The 16,996-nt window shown below is 30.1% G+C and overlaps 1 protein-coding gene across 1 annotated transcript; it reads right to left on the bottom strand.

Annotated features, from left to right (window-relative positions):
* Window positions 1-8,363: 8,363 nt before the first annotated feature.
* On the bottom strand, window positions 8,364-15,250 carry LOC113849404 (protein REVEILLE 5-like). The gene is made up of 8 exons (XM_027479300.1): window positions 14,865-15,250; window positions 13,632-13,689; window positions 12,870-12,993; window positions 12,601-12,777; window positions 12,329-12,463; window positions 10,918-11,027; window positions 10,715-10,774; window positions 8,364-8,974 (listed from the first exon to the last, which is right to left on the bottom strand). The coding sequence occupies exons 1-8, from the start codon at window positions 15,098-15,100 to the stop codon at window positions 8,867-8,869; spliced, it is 1,008 nt and encodes a 335-aa protein (XP_027335101.1). The 5' UTR covers window positions 15,101-15,250; the 3' UTR covers window positions 8,364-8,866.
* Between the last annotated feature and the right edge of the window lie 1,746 nt (window positions 15,251-16,996).

Below are 16,996 nucleotides of genomic sequence, written 5' to 3'. Positions count from 1 at the left end.
AAAATATATAATTTTAAATTTATTTAATTATTATTCTATAAAAAGGTTGCCGCTACGAAGGGCTTTGACAAAAGAATAATCGCTGAATCGAACGTTGAGGTCACTTCCTAGGCCATAGTTGTACGGACACTTGCCAACAGACCTGTGTTTTCATGTTGCCTTCACACCATACACCACTGCATTTCAAAATAATGGAAAAGACCAGCTTCATTTTCAATGTGATCTATGTCTGCGTCTTTTTCGGAAATAAAAAGGTGATTGTTTAAGAATTAAATTTAAGTAATTAATAATAATAAATCATATTTTTAATATAATTTTATTATTAAAAATTATTTACATACAAATTTCAAAGTTAATATTAATAACATTGTTTATTAATATTAGTTAAAAACTAATAAATATTTATTACAAACTTATTTGTAATATCATATAAGCATATCTCTAAGAAAATAAGTATATAGTTTTTTCATTGTCAAAATATTACTATGAAGTAAGATGGGCTGAAACATGGAAAAGCCCTAAAATCTTTCCATTCTAGAGCCCATTTAATATCTCTCTAAAATGAGATTTAATGTGATATTATTCAAACTGAAAAAGAAAAAGAATAAAATTCAACCATTCTCATGCAAGGCAATGCAACATATATACTGTAACAGAACTAAAAGTTAATAAATTAATAATAGTATTCTAACTAACTAACTGAATATTACATTAAATTTATGATTAAAATCTGATTGTGCACGAGTGTATAAAAGAAAGCGTGTGGTCATTGATATCATATACGGTTAATTTTATTAACTTCACTTTTAAGACGGAGAAAAAGATGGACCTTAAACACATGTCGTCTATACGTCGTACACACGCATTCAAAACGAACGAAAAGGACCATATGTTCAATTAAAAACATGTGCATGCTAGCATATAGTTGGATGTACCTGAATAACCGACACCTTTTTGCACGGGTTTCTTTTTTTGTTCTTTCTTACCTTTGTTTCTATTAAAAATAGTTTTTAATATTTTTGAAATAGAGCAGTCACTAAATTTTAAAAAAGGACTTATAAGTTATAAATTCAATATATATATATATATATATATATATATATAAAGATAATAACAATTAAAAATATAAATTTTAAGTATATATTTTTTATTTATTTTTATTTTTATTAGAGTTATATTTTAAATAAGCCATCATAATATTTTTAGAAAATATATTATTTTTTATAGATAAAATTATATTTTATTGCTATTTTACTTTTCTTTCTAGTATAAAAATATTTATTAGATATTAAATTAATAAAAAATTATTCAGCGCTTGTAGAAAAAATAAACAAATTATAAACAACAAGTTTCAAAATTTTTAATCAAACATTGAATTTAACACATTTAAAAAAATAAATCAAACTTAAATATTCAAATTTTCTTACAATCAACTTGAAGCTTCGAGTACTCAGTTAAATTCAATTTATTATATCTTTAGTCAGTATTGGGTGGCTATATATTAATTGTTATATTTTTTATAAAAAAATTCATTTTTTTAATTATTATATTCAAAGATATTGATTAAAAATTTCCTAATTTATTTAATATTAAGTAACTTAACAACTTTATTTTTCATACTTTAATCCATCAAATATTAAAAACTTGATGTCTTTCTTCTCTCCCAGTTCCCAAGCGGGTGATATTTTCTAATATTAATTTTTAAAAATTACATTTTTAAAAACTATTTTTAAAAAGAAAATGAAAATAAAATTTATATTAAAAAACAAATTTTATTATTTTACTTAAGAAAACAATTTTTTAAAAATAAAAAGCAAACAAGCTCTAATCTCCTCCCATGTCTCCCTTAACCTTGAGGGTTTGTCTGTAAGTAAAGGGATTCCATGGAAAAGCAAGTCCTAGACTGTCTGTCTGACATGTAGCGGAATCAGCGGTGTGCCTAACGTGCTAGCGAAGGATTAATTGTGAAGAAAAGAAAGGGTTTTGGACCAAACAAAAGAGAAGAAGAAGAAGAAGAAAGACCCTTAACGTGCGTTTACTAAATTTTGATCCATAACCAATAGGAACAAACTTTGAAGTAGGAAAGACCAAACGAGACACAGCTTAGAAAAGTGAATTTACTGGTCCACCCTGTGCACCTTTATCAAAAGAATAAGTTAATTGTAAATCCTGGTTATTTTTATATCATACCGCGTTTAAGCTTTACTTTGAAGCCATGATACCTTGCTTACCTCTTACATTATTATAATTCAACAATTACCTATGAAAATATTAATTTAAAATTTTATCTTCAATTTTAATTCATTAAAATAATTATTATGTAAAATATAACAATGTAATAAGTATTATCTTTTTAATAAAATTATTATTTTTAAAATCGAAACACCGACCGGTTTGGTGATGCAATGCAACCCAGGACTCTAACTATTGGCTTCTCAACCGCGCGTCGGCTAAACTTTAAAGAGTTAAAAAATCAATTTTTATTTTTAGATGTAACCAAACATCATCGTTCGTGTTCCACGTACCTGAGTCTTTTACAAAGTTAAAGAGCATGGATACACTAACGTATTATTCTCTTCGTTTTTCACATTTTAGTAAATATGTTAAAATTTTATATATTTGTTATTATATTCTAAAAATAAATTTTTTATTATAATTTTACTCTTTATAATCAATGTTTGTTTAATAAAAATAATAAATAAGTGAGTGTTTACGATGAAAAATGACGATATGTAAATAAATAATCTAAAAATCAATCTGGGGACTGGATTAGGTTCTCTTTGGGTTCTTTTAAGTGTGTTATTAACATAACGGTAAAATAGACGTTTCAGAATAAATAATTTGGCAAGAATAGTGAATAAGAAACACGTAAAATTGAATCACAACGTAGAGATTCGTTACAGAAAAATATGAAATAGGAAATGAATTGCAAAAACAAAATAAGCAGCAAACTGGAATTAAAATGCAGAAGGGTAAATGTGCAAAAATGTAAATTTGCTGGAATATAAACGTACGACTCTTCACAACGGTGAACAGCGGCCACCGTGGGTCTCCTTGTAGCTGGTGTCTGGCGCGGTGCAGGGTTTCAGCGTATCAAAGAGTTTAGGTGCGGCGTCTGGGTGCAAAAAGTCGTCCTCTGAAAAATGGCGCTTTGGAGTATTTATAGACATGAAGACCACCACCGTTCTCCTTCTTTTGCGGGCACTTCTTAGTAACTCCCTTCAACTGTTGATGTCCATTACCCACGATTGCTTGTGATCGTGTTATTAGTTGAGGCTTTTTCCGTAACCGCTATCGTCCACGATCTCCTTTGCGTAGTGATGAATGTTAATAACTGTTGGTAACTGCTTTTGGATTTTACAATGACTTGATCTATCTTTCGAGTATTTCTGGGAGAAACCTGAGAGACTCACTTAGTGTTATAGCCTTAGAATGATTTCTTCTTGACTTCTCTTTTTCGAGCAATTCTGGAGTTTTAAGAGCTTGTTTTGGTCTTGTGGACTTAGAATATTTTCTCTGCTCATTTCTGTTTCTCGAACAATTCTGGAGGGACTTTGGAGCTCAATCAGGTTTGTGGACTTAAAATATTTTCTGACCACTTCCTGTTTTTCGAGCAGTTTTGGGTGTCAGGGACTTGGAAGCTCCTCAAAACGCCTCGAAAAGCCATTAGTTTTTGTGAATTTAGAATATTTTCTTGTCAGTCCTGTTTTTCGAGCAGTTTTGAGTGTTAGTGACTTGAAAACTCCTCGAAAAAACTTTTAGTTTTGTGGACTTAGAATATTTTCTTGTCAATCCTGTTTTTCGAGCAGTTTTAGGTGTCAGGGACTTGAAAATTCCTCAAAAGTCCTCAAAAAAGCCTTTAGTTTTGTGGACTTAGAATATTTTATTGGCTTTCAAGTAGCTTAGAGAAAAATTAACAATGTGACAAAAATCTCCTAAAATAGCTCGAAATGTGTCCATTTTAATAAAACTAAAGGTCTTAGATAATCTTTCAATATTCTTTTATGTTTAGATCTATTTTTTGGCTCCTTTTGACCCTCAAAATTTTGTCAAAATACAACTTCCTTCAAGATGATTTTTTTAACTTGAAAAATTTTTCTTATCCCAATCAGTGAGATATTAATATTCAATGAAATACACAAAGAGTATGGTTGAACATTGAATAATTCTTTTTTGCAAAATTTAGAATATATCAATTTTTTTAATTCTTATGCAAATCCATAAACGTAAAAGAAAACAAAAGAATTATTACTTATGCATGTATTATATATATATATATATTATAATTTTTTTTATCATAAATCATACAATATTACATAATTTAATACATTAATGGCATTAAATATTATAATTTTGATAAAAAAATATTTTATTATGCTTCTCTTCGGTGATCAGTGATATTAATGATAACTTAACTACGATTAAATTACTAGTGTACATTAATACTAATGTCTTTACCGTGATTAAATTAGAATAATGTTTCGATTATAGGTCCTCTATTTAAATGTTGCATCCCTCCCCTAACTATTTTCGACTGAGTAGTTCATTTGCATCACCACTGAACTGAACAAGATGAACAACAGCGATCGTGAGCCAGTGCTTCACAGCTTCTTTCCCAACTATAACCATGGCGATGAATCAGAGAACAGTGCCTCCAACAGCAATCTCAACCGTTGCCTCAATCTTAACGACTCCGTCAAAGATAACGTTGTGTCAGTGAACACTTCTTCCGAGGATGTTGGTCATCTGGCCAATGTTGTTGGAGTTGAGAACATAACTGCAAGTGCTGAAGCCAAGATTAATGTGGGTCCTCACACCTGTGCAACCGTAACTGTAACTGCAACTGCACGGGTACAAGAACACCACATGAAACACTACTATTTTTTTAACCATACTACTGCTAACAAAGTTCTTCTTCTTAGTAATTAATAAGGCTGTTTACTAAAATCAAACTCAATATCACAAATTAATCTGAAACAAGTTTTACTGCATGTGTTTAATTATACTGAATTGCATCTTGATAAAAAATTAATAAATAATATATTTTTTATTATAAATTGTAAAAGTTAATATATCAAATTTAGTGATATTATGTCATATTTAATAAAATTTTAATAGTTATATATTTTTATGTTAATGTTATGAACTGGTTTTGTTACTGATTTCTGTGTGTATATTTATTTAAATTTAGGCTGCTGCTGTTACTGTGAAGCGTAGGATAGCAGCGCCAGCAGGTGAAGATTGCTCCGAAGGGTTCAAAAAAGGAAAGACGGTGATCAAGAAAGAAGACCCAGAAGACAGAGAACCAAAGGGGATGTGAAGTGAATTGTAAAATGGTGTTATATACATTAAATTTGAGCACTTTTTTAAATTTCTGTAGCTATGGTGGCGACTGATTTCATGTGGGCAAAACAACGTTTCTTTTGTACACAGAAATATTATATTTATATGACATTATATGCGACATTTCTTTCTCTATCTGATTTTCTTCGTTGTATTGTTTACTTGTCTCATATTTCTTATACAAATTGTTGTATATATCTATGTATGAGCAATGACAGATCTGAAAGTTTTAAGTCGTGGGAGCTGCAAAGGTTGAGGTTAGACATTGAAGTAATTTGTGTAATTATAATCATCCTACTTAGCAAATACTGAGAATAAACATTGAACTAATTGAGTGACATTAAGTGTAATATCACTAAACAGTGCAAACAGTTGATACAAATAATCCATGCATTAAGAATAAAAATCAAAGATCTTGAGGGGGAAGCTGCTCCCATATAAATAATAACATATATTAGTCCATGTGTAGCGTGAACGAATATAATTTCTCTTATATATGTGGCATTGCTTGTGCAATTTGTTCAATTAGTGTTTTTAATCTGGTTTTTGCTTGATATTTTTGGAAAAAAAATATTTTGCTACTTAATTATTTCATTGCAATTGTTTAGCTTGAGTTCATTGGAGATGTTTTTTTGCTTCCAACGAAGTGAATTTCATTAGAGCTTGTGAGGTTAAAGAAGAATCTAAAACGTAGAATTAGAAAAGAAAAAACGACAATGAATGCTCAAATCAGATCATATTATTCATTACATCTTTTATTCTTTTTCTTTTTTTCACCCGCCTGACATTCAAAATGTGTGTGAACATATCATTTTTCGTACTATTTGGGTAAAGAATAGTCGAAAACGGGAGACAAATCATTTCAGAAAAGAATCATTTAATAATGAATTTCAGCTTCACAGATCTCAACAAAACAATGAGACTAACAAAATTGTGAGTATTTAGGTAGCATTTGTTTCTAAAGAATTGTTTTATTCTAAAAAATAAGATTTTTTTGAAACATTATAATTAATGAAGAGTTTTGCAAACTAATACCTTGTGGTTGTGGACATTAAAATCAATAAATAATTTTCTATTAAAATTATATTAGATAGATTAAAAAAATATGAGAAGAGTGTGTTAATAATACGTTTTAACAAAAAAAAATGTTTTAAATTTTTAACCAATGTTTTTAGTATTTGTTTATAAGAATTATACTTTTGAAAATATGTTATACCCATATTTAATATTTTTTTAGAGATAAAAAAACATTCTTAAATATATATAACTATAAGCTAAAAAAATTATAAAAATAAATAGAATTTGTGGTAAAAACTGCCAATCTTCAACACAAATAAATAAAAACAAATGGTATCATGCAAGAGATATCTTTACAAACATTCTAATTTTTTTTTTAAATCATGTTTATTTCCTATAATTTAAGCTTTCGCAAACAAGCTATAAACCGTTTAAGAATTTAAACAGCCAATAAACTATTCAAAGACCAAATATTGTGTTCAATAAATAAAAACCACATCAAACAAAATCCAAAATTTTTCTCTTCAACTTTTATTATATTATATTAAGATGCAGATCCATGCAACACGCATATAAATAAAATCATTTCAAAATGTTTTGGGAACGTATACAAACTTGTATACATTAAAACACTTCCTATGATATAAAAGTAGTTGAGATCGAAGGCGTAATTCACCACGAATCATTTATTTAAGTTTTTAAAGAAATAAATTAAATTAAAGGACGTTTGCAGTTTACAAAAACCCTAAAAGAAACTGTTAGTATTTTCTTAAAAATTAAAGTAATTTCTAAAAACTCTTGATGAACAATATTCATTGGTAAATAAACCTTAGACTCTGGTCTATTAAAGGGGCGAAATATCTTTTTTCTTTTTCTTCTTTTAAGAAATAGCACGCAACATTAGATGTTCAAACAACAAAATCGCAACAGTTCTCGATAATCTCCACATGGACTTTACGAAAGCGGCGTTAGATTCTGATTAATCCAAATCAGACTGATATGACCATTTTAAAATGGAATTTTTTAGCCTCGTTTACTAAAAAGAGAAGCGTTATTGTACTTTTATAATTTTAATATAATAAATATTTTTTTCATATATATATATATATATTTTAATTTATAGCCTTCAACAAAATCTTAAAAAGTTGAAGGGACCAATTTTCTAGCTAATAAATTAAATTTAAATTTACTTCAATTTTAAATTCTTATAATTATTGAAAAGTGAACAAAACGCCAAAATCGTAACTCTACAAGACTACAGTAAAACTGCTGGAAAAAAGACACGTGAAATGAAAGAAATGTCATATAAAGAAACACATAGCAATGTCCTATTTTGTACCTATTTGTTTTACAGGTGTGAAAGAATCAATGTATTGTGTTGGGATATAACAACAACTGAAATCATTGTTTTTTTTCAATTTCCCCATCTTCACTACAACATAAAGCTGAATAAGCAAACGAAAGTAACCTTAAATTCAAATGATTGGGTCACAAGATTTAGGCCGAAGCGAAGGCAACTAGTATGCTGCAAATAAAGGCAGGTAAAATAATGTCAAGTGCTTTCCAAATAAAATCTTATAGAACATTAGTTAAGGACGGATGTGATATGCAATGCCATGGAATTAAAAGTGTATATGAGGAGCAATAGGAGAGATGAAGGGGATTCTAACCCCGACTTAGTTGTGACAAAATTCTAATTAACTGTTTCTTGTTTGTTGGGTTCGGAATTGAATAGTCACCTGTATAATAGGAAGGGGTCTCATTTGTAATTTGAGAAGTTTGAAGAGAACTTGGAACTCTAGAATTATAAAGGGATATTCTTTGTACTAGTTAGTTGTTCTTGCCTAGCCCAGTCTGAATAAATTTTAGAGAATTGGGGATTAGGTTTTCATCAATAATACTTCATTTTGGGGTGGTTCTTCATCTTGTTCTTATCAATACCACAAATATTTCAGTGGCAAATTATGAATTTTAAGTTCAAAACTGCGTGAAGCTTGATCTTCGATATCAGGAGAGGTTTATGTTGAGATCAGGTAGCAAGTAGGTTTTATAATTATAATACATATGCACGAAAAAGAGAAAACTTATCTACACTGTTTTATTGATTTATGTACAACGCAAACGGCACCCCCTAAGTCCTAACACTGCTCTGTGTACTTATCCTAAGTTTCACAGCATAACACACAAAAGCACTCAACAGACTGTACAGCATAGCCTCCAGAAGTGACCTAACAGGACTCTCATTGTCCTGCATTCCAACGACAATCATCTTCAAAAGATATACACAAAACACCACCATATCCAGTATCTACGATCTAATAGTGCCTAAAAAAAAAAAACTCAATCCAAAAGGTATACTTATATATATATATGTGTGTGTGTGTGTGTTCTATATACATGCAAGCAGCTAGAAGCTACATTTTCTTTTAGCAAAAAAACCCTTTGTCCTTTCTCTTGCTTGCTCCCACTTTATGAGCATTCAGAAAATATGTTGAGATCTTTCATCCTATGCAGACAGAACAGCACTCTCAGATTTATCAGTGAGGGATTTGCTGCTAATATTGGCAAACTTTGACTTATCGGAGTCAGCAACATAGGACGAAAGCAGCTTCTTCTGCATTTATAAAGGCAAAGCAAGAAAATAATCAGTCATTAGACTGTGATGCAGTCCATGTTATGAGAAGTAAAATGAAAATAAATTGATGATCGGATTTTGTCAAGCAGAATAACAAGACAATACTTGCAGTGCTAGGATGGAAGATACATTACACTAAACGTGGGAGTTGATCTCTCTCTTATTAGAATATAAGAAAAGAGGACAGCTGAAGAACGATACATCCCATTCAAAATGAATACGAATAAAATAATCCATCCTACTCTTAATGTGCGGGTAACTTTTCTATTCTACATGTGTGTGGAAATAGTCATAATATCCAACAGTTCTAATTTCTAAACATCGTTGAGGTGTTGAGATAAGTTAAATTGTACATTTAGTCTTTATAATGTACACATTTACAGATTAGTTCTTATACTTAAAAAAGTTATATTTTGATCTCGTGTTTTATTATGTTTTGGTCCTTGTGCTTTATGTTTTGATCCCTTCTGATATGACGATGTTTATGACGATGTTAACAATAGAAGAGACCAAATTATAATTAATTATTTGAAGTATAGGAATTAAATTGTAAGTTTTTTGTTAAGTATTGAGACTAATTTGTAAATATTTTAAATATAGAAATTAAATATATATTTTAACTAAATATAATTTTAAAAAAATTGTACAATTTGAGTTTAAGTATCTTAACTAGGCATTTGTGCAACTTTTGTAAAGATCAACCATTTAATTAAACTTATATGATATAAATTTCCATATCTTTGAAAAATCCTTTAATAAAAATAAGATATTTATTATATTTGAGATGTAAACTTGTACTATTACTCAAAATTTTAGAGGATCAACTTCATTACATAAATGAATTTGTAAATTTTTTAATATAATATAAATAAACAATTCTTAATATATTGACTCAATTTTAGATAAAAAAATATTTAGACATATCTAATTTATTTTTTGTCCTATTATATAGGCTAAAAAATACTAAATATTGTTTTAATTGTAATAACTTTTTATTATATGTGAATTATTCTCAGTATTATATTAACTATAATTATTATATTATTTTATTTATTTATGTATTATCAAATCAATAAGTTTTATCATAAATATATATGATCTTAAATTATAAATGATATTTAACTTAAATATATGAATTTTCAGTATTTTTTAAATTCATAATTCTTTTATTTAGTAGCTCATTTTTAATTTTTACAAAAGTTGACTCAAAATCTTCCTTTTATTTAAAATATATTTTTGATCCTTATAATTAAGGTTTGTTTATGAAATAGTCCTTACACTTAAACAAACTTATATTTTAGTTCCTTCACAAGTACTTTGTTTCGTTTTAGTCCTTACCGATGAATTATTAATAGTGAGGACTAAAACGTAAAAAAATTCATATAGGGACCAAAAAGTAACTTTTTTAAGACTAAATATATAATTTAACCTAAATTTTATCACTTCAAAAATAGGAATTAGAAATGGGCCTATTTTATTTCTTACATCTTCAAATAATAGTGCAAGCACTAAATTATGAGCATTTTATGAGGCTTCCAGCAACAAAATAACAATATAGCAAAATGAATCGGTTTACTAATCTTTTGTCATGTTGCATAATTAAAGCAATAGAGGATTAAAAGATGACTTTGACATCAAACTAAATTAATGCACACAGTAACTTTGTTTGTTGGAAACATGCCAAGAGAAAAAGTGCTATCTATTTGAAAACAAACTTACATGATCCTCAAATTCAGGACTCATTAAATTGATGGAGAGATTTCTAACCAACAACAATACCTGCAAAACAGGTCAAAAACCATTACTCAGGCAGATAAGCTATGAATTTAAACCAGAAACATTAGACTCCGTTTTCAACCCAAAGAGCTCTGTAAAAAAGGAATGATACAGGCAAAAAAAAGAAAGAACTTGAATATAATTACCGTTTCCACATTTATTGGGTCCATCAATCTTAGTCTCTGCAGGTGATTACTTGAATTTGGATCAAATACACTGCCAATGAAGCTGTAGACTTGTGCAAAATCTGGCATTACTGCATAGAGAAGGTTAACTTATCAACAAGAGCATGGCATGGCACAACATAACTTATTAACATATGCTTAACAATCATAACATCAGACATATAGCATCCCACAACATAACAAACTGAATAATATTAATACTATTCATAAACATTACTATTTAGACACAAATTAGATGCTGTATGAGTTAAAGGATGATGTAAATGAATAAAACAAACTATCGTATTAATGTTAGGAAAATGGGCAAAAATTATTCAGGTATTTGTATGCACTACTCACTCCAGAAAGTAAATTCAGAATAGAGAACAAGTAGTACTCTTCATTTTATAAGGCCTAGATGTGTAGAATTAACATATTCTTGCCCAGCCGCATATGTTGAATTAAAAGCCGTCTCAACTACTGAGTAGTCAGCCCCTAAACCAACTCTTATTCAAGTATATCATCATATCTAGCAGAGATCCTGGCCCACAAAAGTTAGAATTTTACTGTTACTCCTGTTGTCCCTATGATGTAGCTTCTCTAGGGTTTTACAATTTGTTTCTTTTATTCTTTTTGAACAATTCTCTAGGGTTTTATTCTCTGGCTCTGCTTGTATGAAAACATACTAAAGAAACACGTTATTTTAGCATGTGTTTTTCTTCCTTGAACTGAAAGCTTTAAGGAACGCCATGTTATTCCTTATGTATGGTTCCTGTTAACTTTACCAAAACCAATTCAAAAACTTAATTCAACATTAAATTTTCATGTTCTGTTGATCTTAGATACATTTTTTCAAGTTCAGTCCAACGTAATTATAGTCACTAAACTTCTATCGCACTATGTCCATCCTGCTATGTTATATGTCTCTTCACAATTAACATTTTATTCAGTAAGATTGGAAATTCAAAATCATGGCAGCTTCTTTATCCAAGCATAGCAGCAGTTCAGCACAGGTATTATATAATTTAGGTGAAATAAGCCTAGTCTAATGAATAAGAACCTGATAATTTCTTCTTCCAGCTCAATAACCTAATGAATCAAAATCTTTGTTTTTTTACCATTTGATTCCCATGTAGAATTCTACAACACCACCAATAACTGCATATGACACGGGGGACTATCAGGCAATGCCAAAATCAGATCCAAGAGTTTTGGGACTTCTTTTTCAGTTTTTCTGGCTTGGCTTGAATCAAAACTCTAGAAGAGTACCACTATCACAAACTAAATTCTCTAAGTTCTATTACAAGATCTGATTGTTATATTGTGATTATGCCATTATGTAAATTTCAAGCTGAATTAATTTCACATTAAGAGATAATAAAGCATTCCCAACCTTTAATTGGCTTGGCCTGGTCACCTTGATTAATTCTTTTGTTACTTGGCCAAGCCGGAGGGGTGCTCTCATTACTACTGCTATAGCAACAATTATGAGGAACAGCTTGTCCAGCTCCAGTCAATCCCATGTCATCTAAAAAAAAAACAAAAAACTCTCCAAGTTAGCACATCCTTTCTCATAGATTCATCAAAGAATATACTCTGAAAAATACATATTTGAATAACAAAAAAAATGTAAAGCAAGCACTGTGAGTACAAGACAAATAAAACCTCGAGTCACTTGTGGCACATTGACAGGTGGTGGAGCACTATAATTCCAAGATGATAACGGCATGGTAGTAACTGGTGTTCCGAGCACAGATGAAGAATCGGGGCTATATATGTATGCAGGTTCAATGAAAGCAGATGAAGATTGCAATGAGCCCGTAGCTTGTGAAACAGTATGAGCTGATAAAATGCAAAAATAAAAACCAGTGTTATTCAAAATTTGATACAACAGACAAAAACCACTTAATGTGGTTGGCTTTGGCTATACTAACCACTCTTAGGAGCTTTTTGAGGGTACGGGTGAGCAGCTTTTCTTTTTGGCCTCGGAGGAGGTACATGTTCGCTTGTTCCATTCTTCTGAACTTTAAGAAAATACTTCTGTGCATGACTTCGTATCTTACAAGAAGGAATTTACATATAAAAGTAAATAAAGGATAGTTGAGGAACATGTAATGAATGTTCAGAAATTTACTGAGAGAAAATTGATGAAATAAACACTATATACATTTATAATCCGGAGGAGTTAAAAATAAAGGTATGTCCTCTTTTTGCTACCTAATTAACCATGCAACAAAAAAAAAAAACAGACTACGTTCTCAATCCTATCATCAAGCCTTAAATTAAGAGAAAAAAACATAGGAGAAGAAATTGCATTTTATTATGATGCGACAAAATCTAGACCAAAATATGTACTTTATTGATTTGATGAACAAAAAATAAAATTGGTTAGCTAGTAAGAGCAAACATAAAAAGAGCACAAAAACTATTAGAAGAAATAAACACAGGTCTGGGGCCTCAAATGACAGTCTTTTGGAAACCAAGTCAACATTTACCCATCGTCACATATGATATGATATTCAGTAATGACACTTAATAGATTTCACCAAATAGATAGTATGGAATTCCAAATTCAAGAATAATGTGAAATCGTGAACAAATTTATTATTTTCATTTTTCACTGTTTCAAAAGATGTCAAAACAATCTAATGCACAAGTAACTTGTTCTTTGTTTCCTTGACTTTTATAATAATTACCTGGATAACTGTTTTTGAACCAACAAACGCTTCAATCTTTTTCCAGTCACGATCAAATCTGAAATCAGTAAAAAAAAAAAAACAACAGAAGAAATGAGCAAAATTAAACAAATAAACCAGAAGCCACCATTAACATTACATATACTAGTTTTGGCATGCAATCAGTGGAAGAAGAAATAAAAACTTGTTTTAGGTGCATATGTGATGTTATCCAGAAAGTATGGGATTGAATTTCATGGCAAGCACAATATACGCTTGAAAAATGCGCACCAACTATATGGCTTGGCCTTAAGTTCTAAACTCATCAATGACCATGATGTTTTCTGATACTTTTCTTGAGTTAATGGATTTGCCTAGATAAGGTGTTCCCCACAACACCATTAATGTACTGATTATCAACTAAATGTTTAATGATCTATCCACTTCGTTCTAAAAAACATTTCATTACAGTATCCGCACTTTGCTGCTTGTTCCTTTCATCGGAAGGGCAAACTATTGTTGAAAAGTTTAAACAAAATATGCTGTAAATAAACCATTAACTCATGAAATCATAAAAGTAATATCTTAAAACAGAGCGCTGTCTTCTCTGATATGTACATGCATGACGCTCTTTCAGGATTTCAGTTAGTCGGGTTTAATTGTGTGTTCTCAGCATGACCAAACACAAAATGTCAAAAGTAGTGAGAATTGAATTGCTTCTCGCTATGATACTTATATCCACACCCTACATTCAAATCGTTAACTAGTTCACACCTCACCAGAATTGAACTAAGGTTAATCTTACAGTCATTAATGAAAAACCGCATAACGAAATTTTAATTCTCCCATCCCACAATAATTCCAGGATTCAACCTTTATCTTACTCGAAAGTAAAAAATCAAAAGCACATTAATAAAATAACAGCAATCAAACTATCAAAAATTTTAAAATAGCACAGAATTTCGAAAACCCCAATTAAAAAACGAGTATAAAAGATAACCTCTGAGGCTTTACGCTACAGTCATTTATTCTATACTAAGTACTTGATTGATTAAAAACCCTGACTCACAATTAATGAATCACCAATGATTGTCTAGAAAAAAAAAAAAAACTGGGAAATTGCCCCAAAAATATCAAAGTTATCACTTATCAACTAATCCCTCACCAGCACCAAATTCAGAACACGGGAATTTCAATTCCACGAAAACGATAGAAAAAAATATATATACAAAATAAAAAAAATAAGGAACTCACAATTGAAGAGCTTCTAGAAACTTGTCGTGCTCCTGCTCGGTCCAGCTCTCCCTGGACTTAGTAATCGTGTAGGGTTTTCGGATCTTCTTAGTCGGATCCTCAGCGGCGGAGGATGCGGCGGCGGGAGCAGGAGGTGGCGGTAGTGGCGGAGGAAGGGGATTGACGCCGGGAAGTGCCATATTGGAAGGATCGAAGAAGTAAAAGCCTTGAGCTGGATTAGGGTTCACCGACACCATCAAGACCAAAAGCGTAACCGAACCTCGATCGATTCTGCTAGTGTTTGTTGTTCCCTACTTTGCTTCTGCTTCTGCTTCTGGGTTTTCCAACAACCTTTGTTTCTGTCACTCTGTGTCGTTCTTCTTGTTCGTCCTTGCGATTTTCTGTTTCGTAATCTTAAACGCCACCAACCTTTTATATAGAAATCCAGAAGCTCTTGAAATTACCTTGCTGTCCTTGGACCTCTTCAGCACCTTAGCGACAAGTCAGTTAGTCACCATGGCGGTTAAGTGAATATCCTGCTTTGCGCCCTCTTTTTTCTGGATACAGATTATTCCTTATTTTATTTTATTTGTTTAGATTTTTTATATTTTTAATTCAATAAATTTTTAATATTTAAATTTAATCTTAAAAATAAAATTAACAAAATTATTTTTACTAATTTATAAAGATGTTAACAACATAATTTTTAACACACTAAATTATTGGTTAAAATTCATTAAAAATTATATAATCATATTTTTTTTCCTGAGTCTCTCTCATAACTTCGTATTTTTCTAGTAAGTAGGAGTGTGCTTCTAGCACTCTTCTAATTAGGTTGTAATTTGTTTTATGAAGTGAATTGTTTTTTTCTAACTTTATTTTTTAATTATAATTCAGTACTTATCTTAATCCACTCAATCAACTTAATTAAAGTTAGATATTTTAAGTTACATGTTATAACTTGAAATAGATTAAAAAAACAGAAGACAAAGCTCTCGCAAGGAAATGTGCAATGAAATTATATGATAATTTAATACCCATAAATTTAAATGCAAAAGTGACTGTAGAACTAAGGGGAAAAAGAACAGAAGCGTAGCTTCAAAGGTCCTATGTTGACCTTTATGAGAAAATGATGTCTCCTTTGGTCCTTACAAAATCTAAAGTGATAAGATGGAAGGGTGGGGAATTAATAGAAAATTGCGACAATCATTGAAACTTAGGGTAAAATACAAGAGGTAGTGGCACATTAGCTTTTGAGAGGGATTAACTTGGACTCTGTAATTCTTTGCTTAAAAAAACAACTTATTTTATGTCATTAGAAACAGTGTATGTTGTTGCAGTGAGTGATAGTTATTATATAATTAAGTTACCATTCCGTTTTTTAAACAACTTGGTATAAACATCATATAAAAAAGGCAATTTTAGGTTCTCTTGGAATCGAAACGTCGCAAGTTTGGAATTACAAAGATGATAGTACAAAAAGAAAGTCCATTAAAATTGCAAACAGTAAGTTTAGTTTTGAAGTCTTGAAATATGAGCGATTATGGTCGGTGAAATGGATCCAGCGATGATCACAGAAAACCATATTAAAACAAACGCAAATTATGGGACGCCAAATGGAGTGAGTGTAAATTACCATTTTATCCCTATTCCCTACCTGTGTTACCGAACTAGGTTACTTTACGTGGGAAAATTCAAGTTCTAGCTTGATCCAGAAGAGGACTCACCAAGCCAACAAAGACAAGTATTATCATGCCTATAGCCTTGAAATAAAAACACTTATTTTATGATTGATCACTAAATTAATATTATGTTGTTATTATTGTTTTATGTTCTAAAAATATATCTTATTCATAAAAGAGATATTTTTAAATATCTTACTTTATCAATTCAAAAAATACAGTTAGTCACATCTAAAAGTTGTAAATTACGCTTTAGGGTTGGGGTTATAGTAAAAATTGTCGTGCCCACGATTTTAATCATAATAAATAAACTTGAATACTCAGTTAAACTAAATAAAATTCATTGATTTTAATAATAATTTACTTTAAGACAAACATGAAACAGTTTAGTCACATAAAATAAAAAAATGTTTGAAAGAATATATTAAAAATCATTAACTGTAAGAAATTAATTCTAATTTACCTGAAAAA

This window comes from Abrus precatorius, unplaced genomic scaffold, assembly GCF_003935025.1.
Source record: "Abrus precatorius isolate BTA unplaced genomic scaffold, Abrus_2018 Scaffold9, whole genome shotgun sequence".
Classification (NCBI taxonomy): domain Eukaryota; kingdom Viridiplantae; phylum Streptophyta; class Magnoliopsida; order Fabales; family Fabaceae; genus Abrus; species Abrus precatorius.
The sequence above is the reverse complement of the archived record's forward strand: the minus strand, read 5'-3'. Positions and strand labels throughout refer to the sequence as shown.